The sequence below is a fragment of the Platichthys flesus genome, chromosome 2 (genome assembly GCF_949316205.1).
Source record: "Platichthys flesus chromosome 2, fPlaFle2.1, whole genome shotgun sequence".
In the NCBI taxonomy this organism is placed as follows: Eukaryota; Metazoa; Chordata; class Actinopteri; order Pleuronectiformes; family Pleuronectidae; genus Platichthys; species Platichthys flesus.
Window position 1 is genome coordinate 21,685,179 of NC_084946.1, and position 16,339 is coordinate 21,701,517.

Genomic DNA, 16,339 nt, shown 5'->3' on the forward strand with positions numbered 1-16,339 from the left:
AGGGAGAGAGAGAGGGAGACTTTGTGGTGCTGAGGAGAGCTCCAGCCCCTCCCCTCCTGCATGGAGCAGCTCTGATTGGCTCTTTTATGTGTGCATCTGCATCGTACACAGGTTCACCTGACTCATCTTTCGTTAATGCAATGAGATCCTACCGAATATCAACAGTGCAAACCAAACCCGAAGTGAGCTGTTGAAACGAGGTCAAATGTCCAGTCAGTCAATTTAGTTCAATCAAAAATAACTTTCCAATTAAAAGAGTTCAAGTCTAATGTTGTTAAACCTGATTGTTATTAACTGTGACGCCTTCACGTGACAGCAAACTTTGCTGTTAACGTCACTGCACTAACTTTAGACAGACACTGCCACCTGCTGGACCCTGGAAGTCACTGTTTCACCATGTCGGTCGTTGAAAAATAATGTTTCATCAAGATTATATTCACTTAAATATCGCCTATTAGTTTAAATATTACGACTTTTACACTTTGTACATATCCACCTGCACAATCTATTACATTGTGCATGTATTTGTAAGTGTGTACACATAATCTTTTATAACAAAATTGACTTTATTATAATTTCTAGATTGTGTTATTTATTATCATTGTCATAATTATTAATATAATTATTAATAATAACAATAGTGATATCAATTACAATTATTTCCACTTTTATTTAGTTGAATTGAAGTGATCTGGCTCAAAATAAAAATTTGTTAAATAGTTGAAATAAACATGTCATTTTACGTGTGTCTGTGTGTGTGTGTGTGTGTGTGTGTGTTTTCTTCTTTAAAATGTAACTTTATTAACATGAAAGGGTTCAGGAGAATGTCGGGGGGGCGGAGCTTCATGATCCCAGTGCTATTCTATTTTTTTAATTCCTCTTCCTGAACACCAGTCGGTTTCGCTTTCATTTCTTCCTGTCGGACTGTCAGCGGTGAAAACCGAACTAAGCACGTACCGCGAAGTTGAGTCTGTGGGTTGAGACCGATCCTGAATCTGGGCTTTTGACACGTCTCCTCTCTGCAGGTGAGTGTGTGTCGGGTGGAAACAGGGTTTGTGAGGACGCTCGCAGAAAGTTTGCTTGTAAAACTTGTCATGAAACAAAACAACTCTCTTGCTGTTGTGACATCACTTCTCGTCTTACCCGTATGTTCAGGTGGGACCATGGCCTCTGAAGTTGCACCGAGAGACAATTTGAAAGAGGGTGAGCAAACACAGCTGTCACATATCTGACCACATGTCTGTGAGGAATCTGTTGTTTTGATCCGTCATAAACTCCCTGTTCACTGTGATCTCTTCACCAAAGTCAAGAAAATGTTTAATCAGGAACATAATGTGTGAGAAGATGATGGAGAGAAAACTATGGACAAAGTATCACATAGGACATTAAACTGTTAAAGGACCCGTGTGAGGGATTTAAGTAAATCAGTGGGCATAAAATAAATATAACAATAATAATAATCGGTTATGTTTTCATTTGTGTATAATTTTCTGAAGGTAATAGTGTTTTTGTCATTTTGTAATCATGTAATTAGAAGTGTGTGAAATAAGTGGCTCCTCCTCCACAGAGTTCAGCATCAGCATAATTCTACAGTAGCCCAAAAAGGTCAAAAAAAGGGCCTTTGCTTTTCTCTTATTGTACGCTGCTCAAAGTCTATTGTAGGTTCCTGTTTATCCTCCACACGGCTCCTGTGAGTGTGTGGATCATAACGTGCTGTGAGGTTATAAAGTCGCTCCTTGCTTCCTCTGCAGCGGAGGAACTCGCCCTCTCTCTGAGCGACGCCCTCAGCACTGGGAACAGTCAAGAAGCAGTGGAGCTCTGCCAGAGGCTGTCACAGCTGTCTGTCCCCGTGTCCGTCAGCGTCAACAAACCCGCCTACCCGCAGGACGCCATAAGGTGGGCCACAACCGTGGGTTAGGGGGCTCTGGCCAGATGTTTCCTTAGTGCTTGTTTGGTTGGTTTCCCTTTTGAAGAGAGGATTAGATGAGAGGAATGAAGGTCAAAGTAGAGGTCATATCTCCACCAAGATCCAACAGTCTCTTTAAATCCAGTCAGGCTGCATCAAATCAAACACACTCATAGATACCAGTACTCTAAATGTGAGTGATTGGTTATTCAATGTTAATTAATGATTCCCCACCTAAATCCAACTGGTTCTTCCCTGTTTCAAACCATAGCCATCCAACATGTTTCATTCCAGTAGTTTTTGTGTGATCTTGTGCACAAACCAACAAACAGGTGTAAACACAACCTGTGTGTGCGTGCACTAACTTGTAAGGAATATGATTCTGTGATGCAATCATGAAAGAATACAAACTAAGATGTTCTGTTGTTGCAGGTTGAAAGTCGGAGTCGAGGATGCTCAGTCCGACAACTTCATCCCGATGACCGTTGTGGTTTCTGCTGATATGACAATCGCACAACTCAAAGACCAGGTACTCATGTAACAGTAATACGACCAAATCATAATATTAAATTAAAATTTAAATATAATACTATTGATAGGAAAACTAGACTTTAATACCTCCTCACTGATATAAAGTTCAAACTTAGCTATGATGTATTAACTCAGATATTTTACCAGTTTCCTATGTTGTAATGAAACATGTATCATAGTGAAGCAGGTGAACAAGAGTATATTCCTGTTGCTGCTTAAATATCTCTCATGCAATTTTGTCTTTAAATGCATGTGTGGATCAGAGAATCCATTTTTTTTCTCCTCCGAACAAACATCACTGAAAGATCCGTCTGTTCTGGATTTCCTCTCCGCAGTTCAGCCAGGACTTCGGGTTCCCGCCCACGCTGCAGCGCTGGGTGATCGGCAAGCGGCTGGCTCAGGACCGGGAGACGCTGTACAGCCACGGCGTTCGAGAGAGCGGAGACCTGGTGTTCCTCTTCATCCTCTCCGCCTACAGCGCTCACCTCACACGCTATCAGTACAAACTGGACCAGGACCAGCAACGCATAGACGGTCTGCAACACACACAGGGACACAACATATTTAGTATAAAAGACAAATATTCAGCATTAGACACACATGTTTCTCCAGTGGACTACACCATGCAACTGACCAGTTAAACAGATGTTTTATGTAAGGCTCATCTATTCATAGGCATCGTGGATTCAATGGCCTTGTTCCAGCCTTTTCCCAAAGGAGGTGTTGGTGAGAAGACGGCTCCTCCTCCAAAGCCTCAGGAGACTGCTCCTCTTCCAAAGCCTCAGGAGACTGCTCCTCCTCAGGCTCAACCCAGGACTGCCCCTCGCCCCACTGTGCCTCCTAAACCTCAGGTCAGGATTCACACTCTTGCCTGCTTGTCCACATAGTGTGTGTCCAGGGGCTGCACATTTTTCATTTGTAGATTAGTCTTTCAATTCTGATGATTTAACTGATATATTTGCCACTTTGTGAAACACTTTGTTATCTGGCTAAAGAACAATATGAGTATAATCTGTGGTTGTGTGTGCGCGTGTGTGTTTGTGTGTAGTTTGGCTGGACCTGCACTCAGTGCACGTACGTGAACAAACCCACTCGTCCCGGCTGCGAGATATGTGGAGGGGAAAGGCCAGAAGATTATGAGGTGCCTGCCATCTACCAGCCCGACCTGCAGGAGGTTGTATGGATTCAGCAGGAAGAGCTGGCCATGTTGCAGTATGAGAAGGTAACAGTGCTACTCGGATCTCATTCAGGCAACCAGATCCCCTGATGACCCAGACTGATTAAAACACATTGTTTTTACACGGTGTTAGAAGCTGACCAGCATCACAGTGAAGCTGGAGTCGTACAGTTTGTGTTTCTAAAGCTGGAAAGTCAGGAGCTGTTTACTTTGCTTTACTTGACCACGAACAGATTTGCAGATTTGCAACAAGAAGCCATTGGCTTATGGGTTTTCTTCACTAATCTAAATGCACTGGATGTTTATTAGATCCTAAAAAATGTATTGGTTGGTTTTATCACAGACATATAGATATCAGCGCTTACGTGTTGTTTCAAATGCGGTTTATGAAAACCTTTATTTTACAGAATAAACAAAAAAACATGTCAGTTTCTGTTTATTTACTTGTTCATTATATTTTATTTTATTTATCTGTTCTTTTTATGAAGAAGCTAATCTTCCAGTTTATGGTTAAACGGTTAATCATCAAGCCTCAATTACATTTCCTCATCAAAAGGGTTTGATACATTTTTATCTAAAGGCATCATTTATTTAGCTGTGTCACTTTTTATCTAAAATGTTAAATGATTCAAGATTCAAGATTCAAGATTTGTATTTGTCAAATGCACAACAATAACATTAAGCAGTCTCTGGCAGTGAAATGCTTGAGTCTCAGGCTCTCTTCTAACAATGCTCAAGTAATTACACACTATACAATAAAATAAGAGAAATAGTATACAATAGAATATCAAAATAGGAAATAATGTATGTATATGTAAATATATATGAACAGCTGAGGAGAAAATAAAACAACAGAAGTGCAAATATGCAAATATGTCACGGTGCTAGTTTGATGGAGTTATTGCAGTTCAGAGGAGTTTAAAAGTCTTATGGCCTGGGGGATGAAACTGTTTCTGAGCCTGGCCTGACTTTTGAAATGAAAATTTGTGTTCTGCATTTCCCTCTCGCTCCTCCTCGGGGATGAAGACTCAGCGGGAAGAGCGAGAGAGGAACTACATGCACTTGTTGGCAACAGAAGAACAGAATCTGATCCCCAACACCACAGAGACAGATTGTCCCATCTGCTTCTCCACTCTGGAGCCGGGAGACGGCATCGTGCTCCGAGAGTGTCTGCACACCTTCTGCAGGTCGGACGGGAAACGCCTTCGTAGCATTGCATACGACCTGAATGTCATAAATGTGTTTTAAATACTTCCCATTTGTGTTTTCATGTCCGTGTTTGTGTGTGTGTGTGTGTGTGTGTGTGTGTGTCCTTGTACAGGGAGTGCCTAAAAGGGATGATAGTGAACAGTCAAGATGCAGAGGTGTCGTGTCCTGACAATTGTGACAGTAAAATACTGGACCGAGAAATCCGAGAGGTGAGACAAGAAACTTCTCAAACTGTGAAAGTTGACGGGAAGTAATAGGATACACTTTCGATAATCCAATTACATATAAATGCATATTACCTACAAGATGTTCAATTACGCTTGTTTCAGTAGATAATGATTACAATTAGCATCTGATATTGTGGAAAAGTACACTTTACGGACGATGGGGTGACATGCTTTTCTCTTGTCTTGTTTTCGGTTCTATTGAACTCTGTGATCCTGGTTGGCAGCTGCTCTCCGATGAAGAGCACCAGCGGTTTCTGGAGCTGCGTCTGAGCATCGCAGAGAGCCGCGCGGAGCACAGCTTCCACTGCCAGACTCCCAACTGTCGGGGATGGTGCGTCAACGAGGACGAGGTCAACGAGTTCCTGTGTGAACTCTGCCAGGAAACCAACTGCATCCTCTGCAGGGTAGCTTTGTGCTCATTGTTGGGTTTGCTTCCGTTGTGCACTGTCAAGTAGAGCCATCACAAATAAAGGAAATGTTGTTTGTTATTTTGAAGGCCATCCATGAAGACATGAATTGCAAGGACTACCAGGATGACCTGCGCACACGAGCAGAGAACGACCTGGCGGCTCAGCAGACTAAGCAGATGTTGGAGGTAGGTCAACCTTAAAGCTTTATTTAAAACTTACTGTGTCGACATCAACAGCAAACAGGCCTGTGCTCCCTGCTGCTCACAGATCTCTGCTCAGATCAACATCCGCCCTGAGGAGTCCGATCACAGGTGGGCAGCGTTCAGACCTGGACTGAGGACTGACCACTTGTGATCGGATCAAGTTGATACCAGGTCTCAACAGGGCCACAGATTCAGAAACGTATGCAGAATAGTAACATGCTCGTTTTTATCAAATTTTGAAGTTTTAACATCGACCCCCCCCCCCAGTTTAACACAACACGTCATAAATTCAGTTTTATCTCAAAGCCCATTTAAGACAGTTTCCTACATGTCTTTGAATAAGTCAAATAATCTATATTTAAATATCCATGTGAGTTGCACCAGCACCAGCCTGTTCTTAACTCATAACTGTTCAATGTTGGTCTTTTTGTGCTCTTCTTTAAAATATCTTTAAAGGTAATTTGTATTGAGTTCATACTACAAGTGTTATTCAATGTTTCTTATGCGAGTACTTTATTTGTTGTGCGTTTCTCTGCGGCTGTTTTACATCCGTTTCACTGTATTTCACGACAGAGCATGCTGCAGAATGGCGAGGCCATGAAATGCCCGACGTGCGATGTCGTGGTCCAGAAGAAGGACGGCTGCGACTGGATCTGCTGTTTGATGTGCAGGACAGAAATCTGCTGGGTCACCAAACAAGCTCGCTGGGGACCAAATGTGAGTGTCGGTTCAGTGTGGAGGAAAGTTACCACACGTGACCACACAGTTTGACGGGTCACAGCGGTAGAGGTAGTGTTAAACCCGAACGACCAGTAAGACACGACGGTGTGACTGGGAGCCAGGGCCCTGAGACTGCAGCAGCTAAATGGCATTAGGCCGTCATTCATTTTATTATTATTTAGATATGTACTGTATATAGAAATAAATGTAGACACCAGGTGTGAAAAGTTAAGCTAATGCCAAAGTGCCTGAAAGCTGCTCTCTCTTAATTAACCAGTAGAGGGCGACTTCACTGATTGCAATTCTTTCTATTAAGGTCTATGAGAAAATGTTGATATAGAGTGATTGACAGCCACAGTTGTAGGTTGGCGAGCAGTGTCCTGGAGCTCTTGGTCAGGCTCCAACCCCACTCCTCCAAATACAGTTACTTCCTGTTTCAAAAGACCAAGATGGCGCCGAACAAAGCGCCAAATTTGAGGCAGCTCACAAACCAATGGGTGGCGTCCGGCGCATCATGTGTTCTCTACCTCTGACTCTTTCTCTCTTCCTGATTCTCTTACAGGGCAGCGGCGACACATCGGGTGGATGCAGATGTCGGGTCAATAATCAGGCGTGCCATCCCAACTGCAAGAATTGCCACTGAGGCGAGCGCGAGTGAACAAATACAGTGTGTGTGTGTGTGTGTGTGTGTGTGTTGTGTGTGTGTAAGCACACTATCTCAAGAGATGCAGACCTCAGCTGATGCTCAGGCTTTTGGCTTAACACCGGATACATTCACATATTCATTTGGTTTGTTTTACTGACTCTTAGCCCAGATTCCTGGACTCTACTCAGGCTTCTTCCTGCCACTGATAGAAGTTCTATATGCAGGTTATGCAAAGTGCCGACTTTATTTTCTGCATCTCTACAGCCGAGGATATTAAGTTTACCTCATGAGATTATAAGCTTTACCGGGACACTCTGCTTTAATATTCACTTTTTGTGTTGAACCAATGCTTCATATCCATTTTATTTTGTTGACTCAAGTCTGGCTCTAACTCCAATAACACTCACACAGAAATCTATGAATATCCCCTCACACACAGTATATATAGTGTTATAGTCTTTTCTTATGGCTACAACTAATTAACTACATCTAACCATGTTTACCTATATATTATCTACACGGCTTCTCCTCTTGAGGGTCGGAGCTTGAGCCAGTCCTGCCTGACATTGGTCAGTCCATCGCAGGGCTGAGGTACAGAGACAAACCACCATCACGCTCACATTCACACCTACGGCCAATTTAATCTCCAATTAACTTCACCATCCAGCAATGTTCATACCTTGATCAGTTATTTTCTCAGTTAAACCAGTGACAAGCAACAGAATTGTTTATTTTTAGTGGTGGTTTTTAAACAAGGGCTTTTCTTTCAGTTGTCTAATCAGGTGAAGGATGTTGTTTTAAATGTTTGCACTGAATGAATGTGTTTATTATGTGAAAACAAGCTGCTCTGGTGCAATTAAGGATTAAGAAGTATCGTATTTTAAAAGATGAAAAGATGGATGAATAATGATGTAGTTTTTAGTCAAGTATTCAGTTCTCTGTCTGTAGTTCATTCCTCCAGACTTAGATGATGTACTGCAGTAGATACAGTATATTGTCTTTATGTTGTGTATCTACAGAGTTTGCAGGTTTCACCATTACTTGAAACGTGTCTACAATAATCTTTGTTCATTTGTCGTCAGTTCCTTCGTGAGGCAAAATCTATAACGTGAACTTTGATCGCGCTGCATGAGTTACAAAATGCAAGCGGACATTTTTAACAAGCAGACACAAACTTGCTTTTTAGGCTTGAACAGAACCAACGTCCTCTAAGACTTTGCACAGCTTTAACCAGTCATTGGGATATTGCACCGATCGACTAAGCATTCATCAGATTTAAATCTGAACTAACTACACATTCAACATCGTAAATATTTCTTTTTGCATTAATATTTAATGTACATCATCATCATACAAGTGTAATTTCATTGCTTTAGGAAACAATACATGTAAGTGTCCTAAAATGGTCACAATACTTTAGGTTTATACAATTAAAACCATTTCCTTAATCAGGTGACATGTGGGACGCTTTCAAGGTGCAGGCAAATCTTCTTGATCTCTGAAATATTGTGTCTTGGCTGTATGAAAATATATCTTAAAGTTTCTATCCTGTCAAATGTTTTGTGTTTTGCTTTTTAATACCAACCTCACTGTGCAGAATCATTTATGTGCAGAGATTGATACAAACAGGCAGCTTCAACTTCACCTGCTGAAGGAGGACAGCTTGTGAAGTAAGACTTATCTCCTAGTTATTAAACTTTTGGGGGCGTGAAAGGAGAAGCAAAGGGTATAAAACATATCAGGGAAAAAGTATTAGTATTTTTATTTGAAAACATCTGAAAAGTCTTAAACTTTATTTGGTGAAAATAAATCAACACATTAATGTCTAACTGCCCAAACAAATATGCGTTTCACTATAGTTTATTAGCATTCTCTTGTACAATTTTACATCAGTATGATAATTATCACAAAATAAATGTAAAAGGCAGATAAATCAGTGCAGATACATGTGTTTCGATTCTGCTAAACAGCTCCACTCTCGGGCTGCTCAGAGCCTCACCTTCATTTTCATCAGTAGTTATTATAAAGGCAATAAATGAATGGACCATAATGTTGGAATGGGAGGCCCAGGTATTAATTTCCTTATATACAGTAGCAAAAACTAATGTTTTTTAACATGTGACTTTGATTATACCATGATATGTTTTTAGTTGCTTTTTCTGTGCTGCCTAATACAAGCAACTACAATTCTTAAATTCGGTATTATTCTGTAGTTATTCGAGTACCACACCACTGACAAATAAGCAATCCGGATATAAAATATTTAATCAAATGAAAATGACAAACACTGGAATGATATGGACTGTCTCTGAAATCAAATTCCCATTCTAGACTTTTAACAATCCTATTTACTAAATCAGTCGTGTTTGAAACAAATGTTGGACACTATTTATTGAAATGCTTTTTCTAACTGGAGCACCTTTTCAGCAGGAGTGAGCAAAGTGCATAACAAACTAATTGTGATTGCAAAACTAACGCAACCAGTGCAAACTGGGTCGCCCACTGTGTCGCTCCAATTACTACATAACCCAGCTCTGAAATGTTACAGGCATTAAGTGAGTGAGTTTGCTGCTGAACTACGATGTCAGATTCCATCTGCTACCCTAGTATAAGCAGAGCAGAAGATGTATCCCTGTAAATACGGGCACATGAAACACAGACACATCTTTAAGGTTGCACAACTGAGCAATTAACTACAAAAACTGGAAAGCTCAATTTAACCATTTCATGGTTGATTTTCTTTTTTACTTGGACTGCGAAACCTGAACTCTAATCTGGAGCCTACTCCGCGGATTAAAGCAACAATATGTAACTTGTATTGTAGTGAGCAACAGCGCCCTCTGCAGCCACACATGGTGAATCATTAGGTAGGGTTTTCATGCCGAGAAAAATCAAAGCCCGGCAATGTGTTGACCAAAGCTCTGATCAGATATTACCCATGATCCCTGGTTTCTTGAACCAGAAGAGCTGCTGATGTAACATATACACCAATCTCGGTTTTTATCTTAAAAGTTTCCACTTGGAATATTGGATATAATCACTGGTTTTTACTGGTCTTTTTAACTAATCAACATCTTGCTGGCCTGGTGCTTACACACTTCTCACAGGAGATCGTACCTGCTCACCAAAGTTACATAGAACAAGAGCAGACGTTCGGGGTGAGGAGTGGAAATGAGAGCAGCACCATATTAATTTTGTAGCTGCTATTTTATGATTTAAAAAGTTGCATAGTGTTGCTTTACGTTTTCAGATACAAAATTAAGTCTCAAGCAGGTGACAGTATATTTACTTTTAAATTCCAGAAATATTTTGGACCCATCAATGAATTCAAGCTGAAATGTGTAGTCTGGGGTGAGAACTCACCAAAGTGACCTGAAACTATTAAAACCTTAAAAAGTGTCTGTGGGATCATAAACCTCTATACTCTACATATCTATAAATTAAGAAACACTAAATTATACAGAAAGAGGATTCTATCAACCCTCCATTTGGTCTGAGTCCAAGTATCAAATTGATTACAAACAGATTGCGACCACAAACACACGTGCACCCACGCACGCACACATACACACTTAAACTTGGCAGCAGTTTCTATTGTAGTGAGTCCACCAAGCTTTCAACATAAATCTCTGAGGATTACTCAATATCCGATTATAGTTATCCCAAATATAAATAAACTTGAATAACGACACCATCCGTAATAGTCCTTAGAAATAAATTATCTTCGTTATAACAGGATGGATTCTTCACTTCAGAACAATAGCAGCTGTAACCCAAACTGCTGCATGTTCTTCAGGAGTCATGTGACCCAGAGCAGGGGGCTGAGAAGCCCCATGTGGAGTGGGATGATTAGTAGCATCCTAGAAGACGAATGAGGAGCGTTCAATCCAGACAGTGTCATCAGCTGCAGGGTCTGCACCCACTAGAGTCACGTGAGGGATGATGCGTTGGAGTGCAGGGGTAAAAGAGCTTCAAGGAAACAGGTCCAGCTTGGGGGCCCACTCCAACGCAGAGTTGACCACAGCAAGGGCTGCTGCCCCTAGAGCAACCGTCAGACCCATGACAGCCAGTCGGACAAAGCGCCGCGCTGCTGAAGGCCGAGTCACTGTTGCTACTGAACCGGCTGCTGCGCTCTCCAGTGCAGCCTGCTTCTGTCTGCGTCGCCGACGGAGAACTGAGTCCGGTCGCTGTTGAGTGGACGCAAGATCAAAGTCCTTAAAGGTGGAGGTGGCCATGCTTAGGAGGTCAACAGAGAGATTCACACAGAGGAGAGACCAAAGGGAAAAGGAAAGGGTTAATGTTAGAATAGTGAGTATTGAAGTTGTTGAGAAGTACAAGAAAATTGAAGGAGACATATTCTGCTCATATTCAGGTTGATGATTATAATTTGAGTTTTTAGCCTGAAAAAGTTGATATGCTCTTATGTTCAGAAAACACAACACTCTTCTGTTGCTGCAGCTCCTCCTTTCAGCCTCTGTCTGAAACACCTGGTTTTAGCTCCTGTCTCTTTAAGGTCCCCCCCGACTGGTAAAGCCCAGTCTGCTCGAATTGGCCGACTTTGTGGGAAATGTCCGGTCTCACTTTACCTGACCAGACTAACTGCAAGCATTGTGCAAATGAATGGCAGTGTGAGGTCATATGACATCTTATGATACGCCAGAATATTCAGTCGGGCTACTGACAAGGTGTTTCAGGAGATTCAGTTTTTTCTGTGGCAGAGAGAAGCTTCCTTTACCACTTTTACATTCATAAAAAACTATAGCACACTAGACGAAAGTGAAAATATGAAAAAGCATAATTTGTCTCCTTTTAATATAAATTTTACAGTTTAAAAAAACAGTGTGTGAGAAGCGAAGACACGAAATATTCACACCACTGAGGCAAGTAGTGTTCTGTAAAGGGAAGGTGATTACCCGTCATCTGAGGCAGCTTCTTTGGCCAGTTCAGAGGGAGGAAACTGGACGAAGAGGTCTCCTGCTCGGCTGATGAGGGTCTCATAGGGCAGATCCTGAGGAATCTGAGACAGCAGATGATGAACCATGGCCATGTCGCATTCACAATCCAGCACCTCCTCTTCTCTGTAAAGTACAATCTGCAACACACGTGCAAATAACACAATAAGTCATTCGAAAGGACCACGATGGACAGATTAAATATCAAAACCATTGGCCACTTTATTTACGAGCTGACATTAGGGGTTTTTGTTGAACCCACTCAACAAATGATCCGTCATCATTGACCCTCCATCATCACCTTTCTATGGGCAGTGCAGGTCAAAGCATCGTTATAATCGAGGTTCATACAAACTTGTCTTTACACAACCTTCATAATTTAATAAAGTACATCATTACACAGGCATCTGCGCGCAGACAACACAGAGCAGAGCCTGTGAATTACAACTGTTGGCTTACATATCATATCAATAAAGGAAGCTCATATAACTGCCCGTGCAATTCTAAAGTGTTCTATTGATTAAGCATACTTCAGTCATGAACTGTAAATGAAGAGCTGAATACTGGGAACTCACCACAGCAGCAAAGTAGATTGGCATCAGAGGGTGGCAGGCCAGGAAGAAGTCGTACAACCGGACAACGTGGCGGAAGTCTGACAGGACGTGGCCGAACCAGGTGATCAGCCAACTGAGAGCAAAGACTGTCCCCACTTCAGCCCTGAGGAAACATGGCAGAGATGGGATCTGGACTTATGAGAAGTAACTGGAGAAATCATAATATGACCAGCAAGAAGTCATCCTTTACTAAAATCACCACAATCATCTAGTGATTTAAACATACTCAGGTTTTACATTAACCTTTTAATATCTTCTTCCAAGTTGTTCAAGAAACCTTGGAAGACGTTGCTTTAAGTGTGTCAAGAATATAGAGGACACAGCCAAAGCAAATTAAATATATATATCATCCCTTAAAAAATCCCTTGATGAAAACCCATTATGATGATATAAATGCTGGAGATTTCCTTCGCTAAAAATACACTGAAGTATCTTTCTTATGGTAAAACCTACTGGTATGTGCGTTGACACGTGTTAAGTGATCAAGCTGTAGGTTGGAGGTCTTACTTCCATTTATCATATTAAAATGATGAAATGATGAGTATGCAATGTCAACTTTCAAGAGAACAGACAAAGGGTCAGAACCATAGACCACACTCGGGTGTGCATCCTTTTAATATTCTCCACATTGAGTTTTAGTTTTTGTCTGGTAAGCTTCTGTGTGTTCATAAATAAAGCTATGGTGGATTTTAGTAACCTCTCGTAGAAGAAGGGGAATAAATTGGTTTAGCCTTAAAAACAGCAGAAAACCTTACTGTTGCATGAAGTCATGCACCTCTGGGTTGACTCTCTCAATGATGGGCATCAAATAGTTGAGAATATGTTTTGTGTTGTCCATGGTGGGATCCATGAAGTCCCTGAGAAAGAGGAAAAGGATATGTTCAAACCCCGACAGGTGCACACAGCAAAGAAAGAAAAAAGGAGACGATAGAGGATGAAAGCTGCTACAGAATTATATATTTACATTAAAAGCACCTGAGGTGATGAGTGGAGAGCTTTTCTACGAGCGCAGTCGCCCGGCGCTCTCCCAGGACCAATAAGAAGGTGACAACAATGTCGTGGTATCCTTGGTAGTAGTGCAGTTGGGGGTTACGTTTCAGGACTCGGAGGATGATGTCAGTCAATTCCTCCTGGAGACCCTCCCTCTGCTCGTCCGGCATACCTGTGCAGTCCATCCAAAATAAAATGAACAAAGCACTTTGATTAGTTTCTTTAAGTTTTAGTTATGCCACAACTCTGTACATATAAATGCACTCGTTTAAAATTTTTCATACTGACTTCCATTGTAATTTTTGTCATTGCACAACACTGGCACAAGATTTCTTGAATCATGTGCTAGAGTTTTAGCAACAGTAGTTCAGTCAAGAAGAGGATAGTATGAGTAATTAATCAAGCATGCTGGAATGAATGAATGAAAATTACACAAATATGTGATGCAGTTCAATTATTTTGGGTATGAAACATAAATTGATACAAAATCTTATGATCTATGAGTCAGCTCTAAATCAGAAATATGTTATTTTGTAGTATTGCAGAGTTTTTCCCTCCAAAAGTAACAATGATCAATTTGACAGTTTTATTTTCAAAGACAAAAAAACGGTGACGTTATTAAGTGTGCTGCTCGTCAGTGGTGATGGAACTTCACGAAGCGGTGAACTACAGCCTGGTTCAGCACTTCTTTGGGTCCCACAGAAACATGTTGATTGTAATTTCAGCTATTTGCAGCATGTTTCTGTATTTGCACGTGTTGGGATTTTGGCAAGGCATGTATCTTCAAACTGATGAAGTTGTTTTACACTTCCCAATTAGAAAAACCCACACCTGAGCAAGTTAGTTTCCACTGGTTCCATAAAAATATAAATCCTTGAATACTGGAGCATATTTAACAAATTGATTTGAAAGTCAAAAGAGGCTGTAGTGGTCGGGCCTGTTGTACCACATATACACGCACAGTAGATTGAGACTACACATATCACTCTGTATTTGTAGTTGACAGCAAAGCCCACGAGAGAAACTGTGTGGTTTGTGAGTATTCACCTGGTGGGAATCTCCGCAGGGAGCGCTGGACATCCAGCAGGACCTGGTTGTAGTCCTTGTTGTTCTCTCGCTCCACCGTCTCTGCACAGGACATGTCACCATTAGAACAGCTGGATGAGTCCAGTGTGTGGGAAAAGCTTGCACCTGCTGATGCTCTGCATGTTTTACAATAATGCATAGTGGGAAATGAATGTGCACTAGCATAGAGAGCACACAGATGTGTGGCCTACACTAATAATGTGTGTGTGTTTGTGCAGCTAACATGACACCTGGCTCCTGGTCCAGGACCTGCAGGGGCACGTTGAGCAGGCGAGGCCACACTTGACATCGCATCTCGTCGGTCAGCAGTCCTCCTTCACTGATGGCCATCCTCCTCAGAGCCGCTACATCCACTGGACTCACGCTCAGGGCCTGCGTGATGTCCGCAGTCTTCCTCTTGCGCCTGCTGTCCCAGTCTGACACACACACACACACAAACACACTGATGACCAAGCTAGTAGCTAGCATAAGGGTTTTTAGCTTGTAACTGTTACAGGTGTAGGTGGGTACGCTTCAGGGGACATAGTTAGCTTAGCTAGCTCCAACAGTTGCATGCAGCGATGTGAGTTTACATGTCAGTCCATCTGGAGACAGGCTACCCTGCTTGATTAGCCCCAGTAAACCCATAGCCTAGCCCCGCAGTTAGCTAGCTACACGACACTGACCGCTACCTTGTCGTCCATTCACCGGCGTGGAGGGACCAGCGCTCCGGGTCGTCCTCTTCTTCACTCCTCCACTTCTCGGCGTGTCCTCGCTAGATGACATGTCTCCACATCCCCTGCCGGGCGAACCTCGACTCATCCTCCCCGCGGCTGCCAACCGTGAGCTAGCGGCGCGTTAGCGAGCTAATCGGCGTTAGCTGGTCACCGAGCTCAAATTAATTCGCCCCGCGTCCGAAAGCAGCATCTTCCTCGGCGCGGCCGCCATCGAGCGGACTTGTGACAAAGTGTGGACGATCAGAGAGGAGAGAAGATGAGAAGAGGCGGCGACAGGTTGACACTGAGACCGAGAAGAGGCGTCCGCACCTCGGTGATCCTCCCTGTGTTCACACCGCGGGTTCAGATCACAGGTTCCCACTCATCACCCCCAGGAGGAGGCGCTACACGGATACACCGTAATAATCACAATCATCATTGTGATTATGGAAGCTAAATACCACAATGTACAAGTGCGTTAAGTAAAAATATTTACAAGTAAATTAAATACATACAAAATAAAAATAAAAACTTACTGTTGTAATATGTTATGGACTGTGCAGGAGAAGATGTACAAAGTATACACGTGATAGTAGCACTACTACTACTGATACAAATACTAATGATAAAACATATACTACTTCTAGTACAACTACTAATAATAATAAAGAAAAATAATAGCCCACACTAAATACCACAATGTAGAAAGTATAAGAGCATTAAGTAAAAACATATACAGTAACATTTTATATAAATATGATAAAAGGAGAAGCAAACTGTTATAATTATGTTATAGATTGTGCAGGGGAAGATGTACAGTATTCGTGCGAAAAGACATTTTTTGTGGTGTCATCAGATTTCTGGTGAAATGAAACTTACACAACCACTTTCTTTTCTATCCACGTCACAGACCTGAAGAGGCAACTTGCCAAAACATATTCACATGACATCCATTTCTATTTGTTGATGCATT

The 16,339-nt window shown here is 41.9% G+C and overlaps 2 protein-coding genes across 3 annotated transcripts; one reads left to right on the forward strand and one right to left on the reverse strand.

The window, feature by feature from the left end:
- Positions 1-909: 909 nt before the first annotated feature.
- On the forward strand, positions 910-8,585 carry rbck1 (RanBP-type and C3HC4-type zinc finger containing 1). Its single transcript, XM_062405995.1, has 13 exons — positions 910-1,025; positions 1,156-1,203; positions 1,752-1,896; positions 2,339-2,435; positions 2,773-2,971; positions 3,113-3,288; positions 3,486-3,659; positions 4,641-4,801; positions 4,936-5,032; positions 5,275-5,454; positions 5,547-5,645; positions 6,237-6,380; positions 6,946-8,585. Exons 2-13 carry the CDS (start codon positions 1,164-1,166, stop codon positions 7,024-7,026), a joined length of 1,593 nt encoding a protein of 530 aa, XP_062261979.1. The 5' UTR covers positions 910-1,025; positions 1,156-1,163; the 3' UTR covers positions 7,027-8,585.
- Positions 8,586-8,873: 288 nt separating this feature from the next.
- Positions 8,874-15,758, reverse strand: tbc1d20 (TBC1 domain family, member 20). Of its 2 annotated transcripts, none has more exons than XM_062406004.1 (8): positions 15,337-15,758; positions 14,902-15,087; positions 14,633-14,713; positions 13,571-13,757; positions 13,351-13,452; positions 12,557-12,698; positions 11,943-12,121; positions 8,874-11,265 (listed from the first exon to the last, which is right to left on the reverse strand). In XM_062406004.1, the coding sequence occupies exons 1-8, from the start codon at positions 15,470-15,472 to the stop codon at positions 11,001-11,003; spliced, it is 1,278 nt and encodes a 425-aa protein (XP_062261988.1). In that variant the 5' UTR covers positions 15,473-15,758; the 3' UTR covers positions 8,874-11,000. The 2 variants fall into 2 exon arrangements, with proteins under 2 accessions (XP_062261988.1, XP_062261996.1); XM_062406012.1 differs by having other exon boundaries at positions 15,343-15,757.
- Positions 15,759-16,339: the final 581 nt, after the last annotated feature.

Bases quoted from the DNA above. Each gene is read 5' to 3' on its own strand.
- rbck1 (XM_062405995.1), top strand. From the start codon at position 1,164: ATGGCCTCTGAAGTTGCACCGAGAGACAATTTGAAAGAGG. The intron at 1,204-1,751 runs GTGAGCAAACAC...CTTCCTCTGCAG, and splicing joins GAGAGACAATTTGAAAGAGG to CGGAGGAACTCGCCCTCTCT. The intron at 5,033-5,274 runs GTGAGACAAGAA...CCTGGTTGGCAG, and splicing joins TGGACCGAGAAATCCGAGAG to CTGCTCTCCGATGAAGAGCA.
- tbc1d20 (XM_062406004.1), bottom strand. From the start codon at position 15,472: ATGAGTCGAGGTTCGCCCGGCAGGGGATGTGGAGACATGTCATCTAGC. The intron at 13,453-13,570 runs GTGCTTTTAATG...CCTCTTTCTCAG, and splicing joins CTCTCCACTCATCACCTCAG to GGACTTCATGGATCCCACCA. The intron at 12,122-12,556 runs GTGAGTTCCCAG...CGTGTGTTGCAG, and splicing joins CAATCTACTTTGCTGCTGTG to ATTGTACTTTACAGAGAAGA.